This window comes from Homalodisca vitripennis, chromosome 2 (assembly GCF_021130785.1).
Source record: "Homalodisca vitripennis isolate AUS2020 chromosome 2, UT_GWSS_2.1, whole genome shotgun sequence".
NCBI lineage: Eukaryota > Metazoa > Arthropoda > Insecta > Hemiptera > Cicadellidae > Homalodisca > Homalodisca vitripennis.
This window is the reverse complement of record NC_060208.1, coordinates 203167054-203180134: the sequence shown is the minus strand read 5'-3', so window position 1 is coordinate 203180134 and position 13081 is coordinate 203167054. Positions and strand designations below refer to the sequence as shown.

The 13081-nt window shown below is 35.9% G+C and overlaps 2 protein-coding genes across 9 annotated transcripts in view; one reads left to right on the top strand and one right to left on the bottom strand.

The window, feature by feature from the left end:
- The window catches only part of LOC124355288 (myosin-11-like), a 51547-nt gene that overhangs the window by 10303 nt on the left and 28163 nt on the right, over positions 1–13081 (bottom strand). For 5 of the 8 annotated variants that reach the window (XM_046806351.1, XM_046806352.1, XM_046806350.1 and 2 more), the window contains 3 exons: positions 3607–3651; positions 867–971; positions 239–265 (listed from right to left, as the gene is read on the bottom strand). In XM_046806351.1, coding sequence (XP_046662307.1) covers positions 239–265; positions 867–971; positions 3607–3651 — 177 coding nt within the window. Of the gene's footprint in view, positions 1–238; positions 266–866; positions 1001–3606; positions 3652–13081 lie in introns of those variants that run through there. The other 3 variants (XM_046806353.1, XM_046806356.1, XM_046806357.1) reach the window with 2 other exon arrangements.
- On the top strand, positions 8734–12105 carry LOC124355287 (peroxisomal N(1)-acetyl-spermine/spermidine oxidase-like). The gene is made up of 3 exons (XM_046806349.1): positions 8734–8887; positions 9993–10262; positions 10719–12105. Exons 1-3 carry the CDS (start codon positions 8799–8801, stop codon positions 12046–12048), a joined length of 1689 nt encoding a protein of 562 aa, XP_046662305.1. The 5' UTR covers positions 8734–8798; the 3' UTR covers positions 12049–12105.

The window sequence follows — 13081 nt, the reverse complement described above, 5'->3', positions numbered from 1 at the left end:
AACCAAAACTTTGTACAAAATTTACAGCTTGACTTTTGCAAGCAGGAAAGTAAGTCTTAGTGCCTGCTACTCAAAATGTTCATAAATTAGAAAACTATCAAAAAAGTTATAGTAACAAACATTGTACTAAACATTACAGCATTACAGTAAAATAGCTGCATAAAAACCTACGCTAATCCAACTAATGTTGAAAGCAAAAATTACTGTTACTGCTAAAAATTATAAATATTAGACTTACAATCTCAGGAGTTTGAATCTTTAAGCACTGAAAAAATAAAATTGTTCATTAGATTTCAAAAAGATTTGGCTAAATAACTTTTTCTAATTATTTTTTAGTTTATCACTGAGCAGTCGTTGTGTAATGATAATACACCTACTTCATAAGGTAGGTAGTTCAGGGATTAGAAGACACTGTGTTCGACCAGCCGTTCTGATGTGTTTCTAATCAACACAAAGAAGACCAGATCCAAGTCACAGTCGTTCACTTGCAGAACTTCATTCATTCGTGAACAAGTATGAGGTCTAATATCAGCACAAATGGTTAGTCAAAACACTCGGACCAACATTTAGTCCAGATTAAACTGCAGACTCCTCAGTCTCTTATTATTAGTCCTTTCCAAGGATTAGTCTCCTCTGACAGGAACAAACTGCACAGGACACTATGACCATACAACAGAATACGCTAGTGTTGTGATAGGTAATAATGGTACTACTTAGCTGCTGAATTATGCTGTAAGGATTGTTCATGTAGTGTCTGCCCTAATGTGACTTCCAGGTATTACACATAAATATTTTATTAAATACCAAAATACTTTTAAAACAACAAACTTACTATAGCTGAAACTATGTAAGACGAGAATCCTTACATTCTTTCTATGGTCATCTGCAATTGCCCTAAGCTCTTCCAGCTCATCTTGAACCTCGGCCAGTAATTTCTTCAGCTGTTCAACTTTTTCTCCATCATCTCGATTCTGTGGGCAAACGCCTAGCATTTGATTTTCTGGAATATTCAAACTGTGAATTACATTTTTTGGAATATTCAAACTATGAATGAAATTATTTTTTTTAAGTGCACTGTTTGGATATATTTGTTGGAGAAACCATGTATTCCCAATCCTACCATGCATTTGTCATGATAGGGTTGTTGGTAAAGTTGTGTATTTTAAATTTTACCATAATTGATGCAAGAGAGAGTGCGCTGCTCAATACAATGTTACAATGAAAGTAGTGCGAATTGGCTGCTGGTAAAACTATCAAATTTCCAAAGCAACAGCAAGAATGGTGAGATAGACCTGCTGGTGAAGATGATGTATTTCAAATGCTACCACGGGAGTAGTAGAGAAACACAGCTTATGAAGCTACATGTATTTAAAATGCTAGATGAGAGTGGTGAAGTTAGGGATGTTGGTGAAGCTGATGTTGCTAATGCCATCATGAGAGTGGTAAGATAATGCTGCTGGTAACGTTGATGTTTTCCAATGTTAACATGAGAATGTCAAAACAAGTCTTGTGGTGAATTTGATATATTTCTAATGCTACTGGCAATGTGTAGAAAATTACAAAGTCAAGTTTGGGCAATTGTTCTGATTCACTTCTCAACATTGTCTTAGTTTTACCTTGACAGATCTTCTACTTTACAAAATGAACTAATAACATATCTTCCTAAGCAAATACAGAGGACACTTTTTTGTCAAATAATCTTTACTCATGTCATCTCACATTCAGTTGGGTGGAGGGCATCCATCGCTTGTCTTCACACCAAGTATTCAAGGTGTCAATGAGTGCGTAACCAGGCTCTTCAGGTGTGACACCGACTTCAGTCTACCTATGTGTCTAATATAGTGCGTGTTTTAACCATTCAAATTTGTCGGGTTTCAAACATTGCACCATCATGTGGTAAAACCTGGCAGCAGTTTGTAAAATTATTTCTCATATGATATATGTTCTCAATCAGATGGTTTACCATTGAAATGTGTGCATCGAGACAGACATAATGTTTAAAAAAGTGAGCATTTTTGACCTTGACTCAATTCATTCATAATTCACTACTGTGTTGTTACGCTATACATTATGCTATTGTTTTATAATATTATTGTACTTTTGATAGCATGTTTTTGTGTACAAATCTACTTAATTATGATGTATTTTTAAGAATGTTTCAATACAATGAAACATGTTAAATCATGTATAAATACTTTTCAGAGTCAAGTTCATAACTGTATTGTCTAGTTTGAGTTTGTATTTGCATAGTAAAGAATACATTATAACCTACCTTATAATGTATGTTTGAGGTCAGTACGTTGAGAATTGTTGATACAACAATACGTTTCATGAAAAATTTCAATCCCTCCAAGTGCAAAATATGCGGTTTCATCTGTTATTTTGTTTGGAAGGAAAAAAGTCTGAGTGAGGTTTATAGTGAGGTAATAAGTGCATCATTCCAAACGATGGAGTGGATAAATTTATCTTTATGGAGTTTGTAGCGTCTCAAAAACTCTTGTCCAGCCTGCACTCGATGTCAACTGTTTTGGAACCCACCTCGTGGATATTTTCCAATATCTGAGGGCTTTTGTCATGGTTTCGTGTAGCAGAGATTTGAAGATTTGCGGAAATATTGCAGAAAGTTCATCCACAGTCAATCTGAGATCTTCAAAGAGAATTTCAGTCACATTTGAAAGACTTTCGTTCCTCTGATCAATGAAATTACAATGATGTACACATGTATGACCGTTTTTAAACTCGTGACACCACTTGAATATATTCGTAAGATTCTTAACTTTATTATCATATGCAGTTTTTACCTCATTATAAACTTCAACTGATGTTTTTCCTTTTCAAACGACATAACAAATGAAACTACGTATTTCGCACTTGGAGGGAGATTGGATTGATATTTTTCACGAAATGCTGCATTGACAGTTCTCGATATATTGACCTCGAACCAGTCTCATTGCAGATGGGAGGTATCAGGCTGCACAGCAATGTAGCCAACATGTTGGAAGAAAATCCTCCCAGCCGTTTGAGTCTCAGTACACTTACTTTCTGGATATTCTTCATTCATCACTGTGATTGTAAAATTTGCAAGCTGTTGAATGTTTTATGCAGTGTAGTTATTTCTGAACAAAAGAATTATGTTGATGGTGTAGCTAGAACTAGAGAAAGAGAAGTTTTTGTATCTGCTACTCTATGCAGTCATACGAGGGCTATTCAGTCAGTGCCCAGATGGGAAGGTTTTCCTCATCCCCCCTACAGTCCTGACCTTGCTCCAAGTGATTTTCACTTTGCTGGTGAAAATAAGACTTGGCTAGCAACATAGCATTTTGACAATGATGAGGAGCCCCAGGTACGTGTCACTGAGTGGCTGAGACTACAGGTGGCAGAACTTTATGGCACAAGAACTTAAAAGCTTGTCTAGTGCTATCATAAGTGCCTGAATTTGTATGGTGATTATATAGAAAATTATTATTTTAGTCCCTCTTTTATATGTATATAATAAAATGTTTTTCTTGAACTAGATTTTTTCAAAATTCCTAAACATCCCTTACTTTTTGAATAGCCCTCGTAGTAGGCGTATTAACTAAGATTTTTGTTTTAATGTTCTCTTACCTTATCTGACTCTTTCTGTGCAGGAGATGTTGCTTTAGAGGCCACCTGTTATTCATAACAACATTAAATTCTTTCTAGCAAGCACATTATACTTGAGACACGAGTTATAATAACTGGAATTAAATATAACTTACACTGAACAAGTTTTGATACATTTACATATTGTGTTTGTTATCGATGGTTGCACTGTGAAACATGTAGTTTAAGGTATGAGATACAACTTGATAGTCAGACATGACACAAGGATGTACACAGAAGTAAAACTAATACACTTCTTTTAGAACAAAATTCAATAAAAATACCTATAGTTTTCTTAAAGTGCTTGATAGGCCGACTAGTAACAGGAACTGTTTTATATTGTTCTTATCTTCTTTTAAATACCATCATCACAGAAGTTTGCCGCTGATTTAACAACGACCACAACACAACACTTGTTCTTGAACCAAAATGTGTTACAATTGCTTCTACCCGTTTGTCATCCATTTGAGGGACATAAATTGAGAATTGGTTGGAACATCATAAACCAGACACAACATTCCACCTCAAATAATCTTCAGCAGCTGTGAGTGTGTGCACTGATCTGAAGCTTGCACTTAGTGATTGAACCAAAATGTGTTACAATTGCTTCTACCAATTTGTCATCAACTTGAGGGATATAAATTGAGAATTGGTTGGAACATCATAAACCAGACACAACATTCCACCTCAAATAATCTTCAGCAGCTGTGAGTGTGTGCACTGATCTGAAGCTTGCACTTTTAGTGATTGAACTAAAATGTGTTACAATTGCTTCTACCAGTTTTTCATCCACTTGAGGGATATAAATTGAGAATTGGTTGGAACATCATAAACCAGACACAACATTCCACCTCAAATAATCTTCAGCAGCTGTGAGTGTGTGCACTGATCTGAAGCTTGCACTTTTAGTGATTGAACCAAAATGTGTTACAATTGCTTCTAACAGTTTTTCATCAACTTGAGGGATATAAATTGAGAATTGGTTGGAAAATCATAAACCAGACACAACATTCCACCTCAAATAATCTTCAGCAGCTGTGAGTGTGTGCACTGATCTGAAGCTTGCACTTAGTGATTGAACCAAAATGTGTTACAATTGCTTCTACCAATTTGTCATCAACTTGAGGGATATAAATTGAGAATTGGTTGGAACATCATAAACCAGACACAACATTCCACCTCAAATAATCTTCAGCAGCTGTGAGTGTGTGCACTGATCTGAAGCTTGCACTTTTAGTGATTGAACCAAAATGTGTTACAATTGCTTCTACCAGTTTTTCATCCACTTGAGGGATATAAATTGAGAATTGGTTGGAACATCATAAACCAGACACAACATTCCACCTCAAATAATCTTCAGCAGCTGTGAGTGTGTGCACTGATCTGAAGCTTGCACTTTTAGTGATTGAACTAAAATGTGTTACAATTGCTTCTACCAGTTTTTCATCCACTTGAGGGATATAAATTGAGAATTGGTTGGAAAATCATAAACCAGACACAACATTCCACCTCAAATAATCTTCAGCAGCTGTGAGTGTGTGCACTGATCTGAAGCTTGCACTTAGTGATTGAACCAAAATGTGTTACAATTGCTTCTACCAATTTGTCATCAACTTGAGGGATATAAATTGAGAATTGGTTGGAACATCATAAACCAGACACAACATTCCACCTCAAATAATCTTCAGCAGCTGTGAGTGTGTGCACTGATCTGAAGCTTGCACTTTTAGTGATTGAACCAAAATGTGTTACAATTGCTTCTACCAGTTTGTCATCAACTTGAGGGATATAAATTGAGAATTGGTTGGAACATCATAAACCAGACACAATATATCATATTTGTATAAAATTCATTAACACTGGGTTTTGACTGACAGTACACAACAAGTTCTACTTTGTGTAACAAATTATCATCATTTTATATATATTCACAAAAGTTAAGGTTGCCAGTGAGCACAGATCTTAATGAATTTGTATTGTTGGACATTTATAACATCATAAAAACAATATTGTATTCTCTGGCTATTTTATACATTTAAATGGATCGTTCTCATACAAGTGTATGTAGATTTGTTTAAACAAAAACTGTAGGTACTAAAGAAGTTATTTTATCCTATTTAAATACTTCTTTAGTTGTAACTATTAATTGCAGTATTTTGATTAACTACTTATATCAGGGCTGCCCAACCTACGGCCCGCGGGCCCAATCGTGCCCGCGAGTCACTTTTATGTGGCCCGCCTTGTTGCCAAAACAACCAAATTTGTTTACAAGCATTTGAAATATTAAATAAATAAAATTTTGAGAACCAAGCAGTCCAGCCGATTTCACGTAGAACGAGCCTTATTCATTTGGTGGAGTAGAGTGTTGAAAGAAGTAAAGTAGTTGCAGACAGATTTCACTGACTACGGTGGTGGCTGCCGGCTGGCGAATAGAGCGCGCGTAAAGCACGGCACAGGGGCGCGGTGCGGCGACGTAACCGTACCCAATTCAAGGTCATCACTCGCCACGTGACTTGTTTATTTCCACTACCTCCCCACCCCACCCCTGCAATCCTAGTGCTAGTGCTACTGCCCGTGTGTCTCTATGCAGACAAGAGTGTTTGTGGTGTCAGTCTTTACGTGTTGAATACTGCAGCAGTTGAATTTTAATAATAGTGCGAATTATTTAAAAACAGTATATCGCAATGTGTAGTACCAAAAAGAGGAAGATTGACAATGAGTGTCGTATTTTTAATGAGAAGTGGAGTGAGCAATATTTTGTTGTGAATAACAGAAACAGTGCCTTGTGCCTTATTTGTAACGAATCAATAGCGGTGTTAAAGGAGTACAACATCAGAAGGCATTTTGACACGAAACACGGGCAAAGTAAATATGCTCAGCTTTCAGGTAAACTTAGAATAGAAAAAGTAGATGCTATGAAAAGCATCTTTGTCATCACAGAGAAATATATTTACTAAATGTAATGATGAAAATGAGTCTGTTGTAAGAGCAAGCTACAAAATTGCTCACATTTTTAGCTAAGGAAGGTAAACCTTTTAGTGATGGTGAAATAGTCAAAAGTTGTCTTTTTAAAGCTGTTGAAGAGCTTTGTCCTGACAAACTTTCTTTGGTAGGCTCTATTAGCCTGTCTCGTAACACCATGACTCGCCGAACCGAAGATATCGGCAAAGACGTCTACAATCAATTAATGTTAGCCTGTGAAAAGTTTGAATGTTTTTCAATTGCTTTGGATGAGTCCCACGGATAAACTCTGATGCAGCTCAGATTCTACTGTTTGTAAGAGGTGTAGATAGTGAATTTCAAATTACCGAAGAACTGGCTGGAGTTCATTCAATGAAAAACTACTGTAAACTGGTGTGGAAATATTTTCTAAAATTAAGGAAACTATTTTAGGTCTCGGACTTGATTTTACAAAATTAATGGAGTGACTACAGATGGAGGTAAAAAAACATGAGTGGTACCAAAACAGGTGTAGTTGGAAACGTATACAAAGCAGTGGAATGCACTAGTGGAGAGAAACCCATCATACTACATTGTATCATCCATCAGCAGGCTTTGTGTGGAAAAAAATTTGGAAATATCAGAAGTGATGGAAAATTGTTGTGAAAACAGTAAACTACATAGGGTCGCCCTCCCAAAAAACACCGCCAGTTCAAGGCATTTTTGTCAGAAATAGACAGTAACTACCCAGACGTGCCCTACCATTGTGAGGTCCGATGGCTTATTAGGGGTAAAAGTTTTACAACGTTTTTTTGAACTTCATGAAGCAATAGATATTTTTATGATTAGAACAAGGTCGTCAAGAGCCAGTACTTTCTAATCCGGTGCGGTTGTGGAAGTTAGCATTTTTAGTTGACATCACAGTGCATATCATCGGTTTAAAACTTAAAAACTACAGGGACCTAATTCTCTTGTTACCGATGCATACCATCACGTAAATGCTTTTAGAAAAAAAACTGGCCCTCTTTGAGAAGCAGCTAAGTAATAAGAATTTAGACCACTTTGAAACATGTCAAAAATTTGTATCTGAAGCTAGTGTGCCGTTCCCTTCTGAGTTCGCTGCTAAGGTCGTCAGCCAATTGAGTCAGCAGTTTAACAAAAGATTTGAAGATTTTTGACAAATAGTGTGGTAGAATCAACATGTTTCAAAATCCATTCAAGTGTGATATTGATACTGTGCCTCCATCCCTTCAACTTGAAATTATTGACCTAACAACAAATGAAAACGCACAAGGAAAATTATCAAGAATGCCTTAAAAGAAGCGATGTGTTGTCTTTCTATAGTGCTTTGCCGGAAGAAGATTTTCAAGAACATAAAGAAGTTTGCTCGAACCATGGTTCGTTGTTCGGTTTCGGACTTATGTATGTGAGCAGGCATTTTCCAAGATGAACTTTATCAAATCAAAATTTCGGTCATCCCTTACAGATGAACATTTAAAATCTTTATTAATGATTGGGACCACTAAGTTTTGAGCCTAAGTGGAAAGATTATTCCTCAGCACTAAGCAATTCAAAGGATCTCATTGAACTTTTCTCAATACTGGTATTTTGATTTTAAAATATGTAAAACAAAACAACCTCACTTTTTGTCATTTATGGGTGGTAATTTGTATGTCCTAGTATCCTAGTAGGATTAATTAAAATCAATGTATTCAATTTATAGGTGTATTTTTTATTGTTCCATCAGAATTAGAGCAAACATCCAAAAGTTTGGGTTTATATTTATTTCTACTAAAAGAACCTAAAGACATAATATATTATAAACCTTTACCTAACAACTAATAAATAATAAGAAATTACAATAATCAGGAAACAAGGACCAAATAACCTTAAAACACATATTTTGCACAAGATTTCTGGAACAAACCCCGGGCAATACGTTTTGTTTGGGGTTCCAAATCCCCTGGGATGTTGGCCCGCCTGGCCATAAAGGCTTTACAATGTGGCCCTTGGGTAAAAAAGGTTGGGCACCCCTGACTTATATTATCTGTCAACCAAATGCATTTTATAAATGTTCATTTTCATATACAGTACCCTCAATTTATTTACATTAACTACAAAAATAGTGCACTTTAAATTTATTGGTAAAAGATTAGTGCAACAATAAGTTTGATATATTTCCATGACAGTTACAAGTCAAAATTCACACATGTACAAGAAATTTTTGTTGAAATATGTTTTCAAAGGGGATAATTCTTAAACCAAACTACCTAAATCCTAATGCCCATCAAATTGCAGTGCTAAATGTTTGGAGTCCTACCAGGTAAAACAAATATTACAGTTAAGCGCTAGGAGTTATGAAATTCTTAAAAACCAATTACTATCATTTAATCAAAAATCTTGCTACACTAATGACTAAATGGGCACTTCAACTTTGAGACGCATCACTGTATAAATCACCCTAATTAATTCAGTAAACAAAAATTTTACAAATCCACTAGAGTTAAATTCTTTTTCCTTCCAAACTAAATATATTAAATTATAAATAAAATTAAAGTAGCACTCAGTCTGGCATAACACTTACAAAGACTGTTTTCAAATCACTTCTCACTTGAAAACTCATTTGTTACACATTTTTTGGACGTTGCCTTTTGCATATGAATATTTAATGCACTTCTTCACACTTTACTATTTATCAGTACAATTAAAATCTCTATCAATTAGGTTTAAAGTTGAGCTATACATAAACTTAATTTACATGTTCATATACTTTTCCAAATCCCATCTTGCAGAAAATACTTAAAAGATATTCTGAATAATGTTATGCAAACCACAATAATTTTGTTAATCGTGTAACTAAATAATTTACTCCAGTTACAGAAATCATTCATTTAAAAATGTTACAAGTTGCATTTACAATATCACACTCGAATATTAAACACGAGTTGTCCTGTCTTCTGCCAGCCTTGATCTATTATGTTTAATATTCGTGTGTGATAGGCCTATCAAATGTTGTTGTGGTCCTTGTACTATTTATTTATTTATTTGTTGTGTTTGTTCTGTGTCCACGAATTTTAAAGTATGACAACTCCAGACAGATAATCCTCGCTTATTGTAAGTCAGAACTACATTAGTGTATGACTACAGTTTGAACTGTTTAACGATTTTTTTTATATTAGTGGAGTATCTACCAAGACACCCATGAAACAGCTTCCATAGTGGGGGAGAAGGGGGGGGTAGTTATAGTGGGTACTCTTTGCCTTAATGAGACCACCATGTAGTTCCCCACTAACAGACTATGATGATTCACCCCTACCATCATTGATCCAACGATAACTATCCTTGATGCCTTATCTACACTGAATATTTAGCAATAAGTAACGTTTGAACTTGAATGGACATACATTGAACATTTTCTACTTGTGCAGAAATATAAATTTGCTTCAAAAGTGCAAGGACTGCTTGAACGCTCTGCTGAGGAGTCCGCACCAGAAGGAGAAAGTGTGTAATGTGAGCGAAAGCTGCTGTACGGCGCGAGCCAGTGAGGAGCCGAGCCCCCACCTCGGCGTTACAGAGGTCACTACTCAGTACAGTGCCAATGTTGTCATCATCGGAGCTGGCCTGGCGGGACTTTCAGCTGCTAATCACCTCCAGGAAAATGGGGTTGACAACATCACAGTCATAGAAGCTTGCCCACGGTGAGTCCAATATTCAGATCGTTAGCCCGACTATGACTTCAAAAAATTCAAAATAACATTTTATCACCAACCTTTCCCAGTTTTACCTGTAAATAAAAAACATTCTTTTCAACCTCACCACATTACTTCATTCAACTTATTAAACTTTACAGTCAACTTCTTTTCATGAATAACAACACCCACTCTACCTTGCATTTCTTTTATAGAAACCCAATATGGTTCTTTTTAGTTTCAACTTATTTTAAGCGAACTAAAACCTTTAACACACATAATTTGAAATGTTAATGTTTAACAATAGATAATCAAAATAGTTGTATATTCAATTATAACTTACGAGATCAAGTACATTTTAAAGTAGACATAAACCAACATGTCTAGCATTTGAAATGAATGTGTTCATGATGTTCTCTTATTTTTGTCACATTTATTCTAATGAATAAATATAATTGTTTTTAGCCCTGGAGGTCGAATACTTTCCTCTTGGTTTGGAGATTCTGTGATTGAACTGGGTTCAACAATATGCAGACCTCATACTACCAATCCCATTGTAAATGACATATTCCACGATAGACTTACAAAACCTCTCGTCAACAACGCCGATCGAAGTAGGGGTCTGCTGCTACGGAGTGATGGTAGTGTTATTCCTTACCCACTTACATTTGAAGTGTACCAGATATTCAAACAAATTTGGGCGCTTGCCCATGAAGTAGAGGCAGAGGAAAGTGGCCGATCCAAGCACAGTGTGGTGAAATTTCTGGGCGGCAGAATTGAGCAAGAAGTGAGGAATTTCCCCTCAAGCCATCAAGTAGACGCCGAGAGAGTGTTCCACGGATTGGCCAGCATGATAACTGCCAAGAGCAACCACGACAGTAGTCTTATTACTTCTACCAACTTTGGGGATTTTATCCAGTTGCCTGGCAGTCGAATAAAGGTTCCTCTCGGGCATTTTGGTGAAATCAACACACTGTACGAAGCTCTCCCACCAAATAAAGTTCACTTTTGCAAATCAGTAGTTAAAATTAGATGGGGAGGTGTATCAGACGTCTTTCCACGTGGGGTGGTAATCTGTGAGAATGGAGAAAGTTTCCCGGCAGACTACATAATAATCACTATTCCACTCGGGGTACTAAAAGCTCTCTCTGACACTCTGTTCTGCCCCGGACTTCCGGCATCGAAACTCGATGCGATCCTGAAGATTCCTGTGGGCTTCAACAGTAAGATATTCCTGGAATACTCGCAGCCCTTCTGGACGTGGAACAAAGACTTTGAGAAGGCGACTTTCGACGCCAAGTCCATGGTGTGTAAAAAGGGCTGGCTGAAGGGGGTCGATAGCGTTCAACTGGTGAAGGGTAGCAACCACATCGTCCGCGTGACTGTAGCAGGACCACAAGCGCAGTGTATGGAATGTCTCAGCGACAAAGAGATCATCTGCGACCTCTCAGACTTCCTGAAGGAAGTCTTCTGCAAAAAGGACATTCCAGAACCGGTGAAGATAAAGAGGTCTGGCTGGTCGTGTGATCCTTGCTTCTACGGCTCCTACACGTACCTGGGCTGCGGTGTATCTTCCAAAGATTTCTACAATCTAGCGTCTCCACTTCCGGAGCAGACTGAGCTCTGTGACCCTGTCCTACTATTTGCTGGGGAGGCCACCTGTCCCGTCAACTTCGGGACTATCAGAGGAGCCAAGGCCAGTGGTATCCGAGAGGCTGAGAGACTGCTGCAGCTCATCAGGCTTCAGCAGGAGAAAGAGCCACCGTGCCCTCAACTTATGGAATGTAGTATTTAAAATTTTTGTCAAGACAAAAACTGTCAAAAGTTATTGTATTAAACATATCTATCTACATATGTCTGTCACTTGTTATTAGAGTCTAATAATTTCAAGCAATTACAACTCCAATCCTTGTGGATCTCAATCAAAGGTTTAAAAATGACATGCTGCTTTTGTAATTTTTAACATTTACAGTGCCAGAAATACTAGCTAAAAGTGCCAAGGATACTTTTACAGATGTTATCTAACATATTATGCCGTTTTTAGCAATTTGCATATAGTTATATGAATATATCATATAACTTTGTTCTTCATTGATCAATTTTTATAAATTGTGTTTTTTTTATGGAAAAATGTGTTTAAAAATTCAAAAATAAAATTTGACCTTGTTCTTTGAATTCTTAGGTTTGAAAGTCAAAGAAGTACTCAAATTTATTCCACGCTCAATGAAACCACACTAAAAGAATACTTTATTATCAACATATCCACTTTTTTATAAAATTATCATCTAAAATAAAAATATTTTTTTTACTTTTTAAATGACCAGCCATTTTGCACATTACACAGCTATGGTGGGTAGGGTTGATTCAATGTGAATGATATAAAGTATAGGTGTGTAACACAACAATTTTCTCTTCTGTTATATTTCTGGCATAAATTAAGCATTTTCAAAATATTGTCTCCATTTTACACATATCGACTTCTTAGAACTATATAAGATGTTGACATTATATTCGTAAATAACTACACATACAAAAGTTAATGATATCTATGTAAATGATGTTGAAATGACGGTAAAATGTATGTAGATTTTGCATAAATTCTTCTATTCAATCAATAATAAATTTATTAATTTCTTTACTAAACAATACTTTCTTAAAATTACAGTACAACCTATTTTACTGAAAGACAAATATATAATTATAATTTACAATATAAATAATAATTAAATATAATAATAAATAATTATAATAATATAAATAATTAATAATTAAAAAAATAATTATATAATTAACATTTTATGTTAATTATTACATTGAGTTTTGACAGT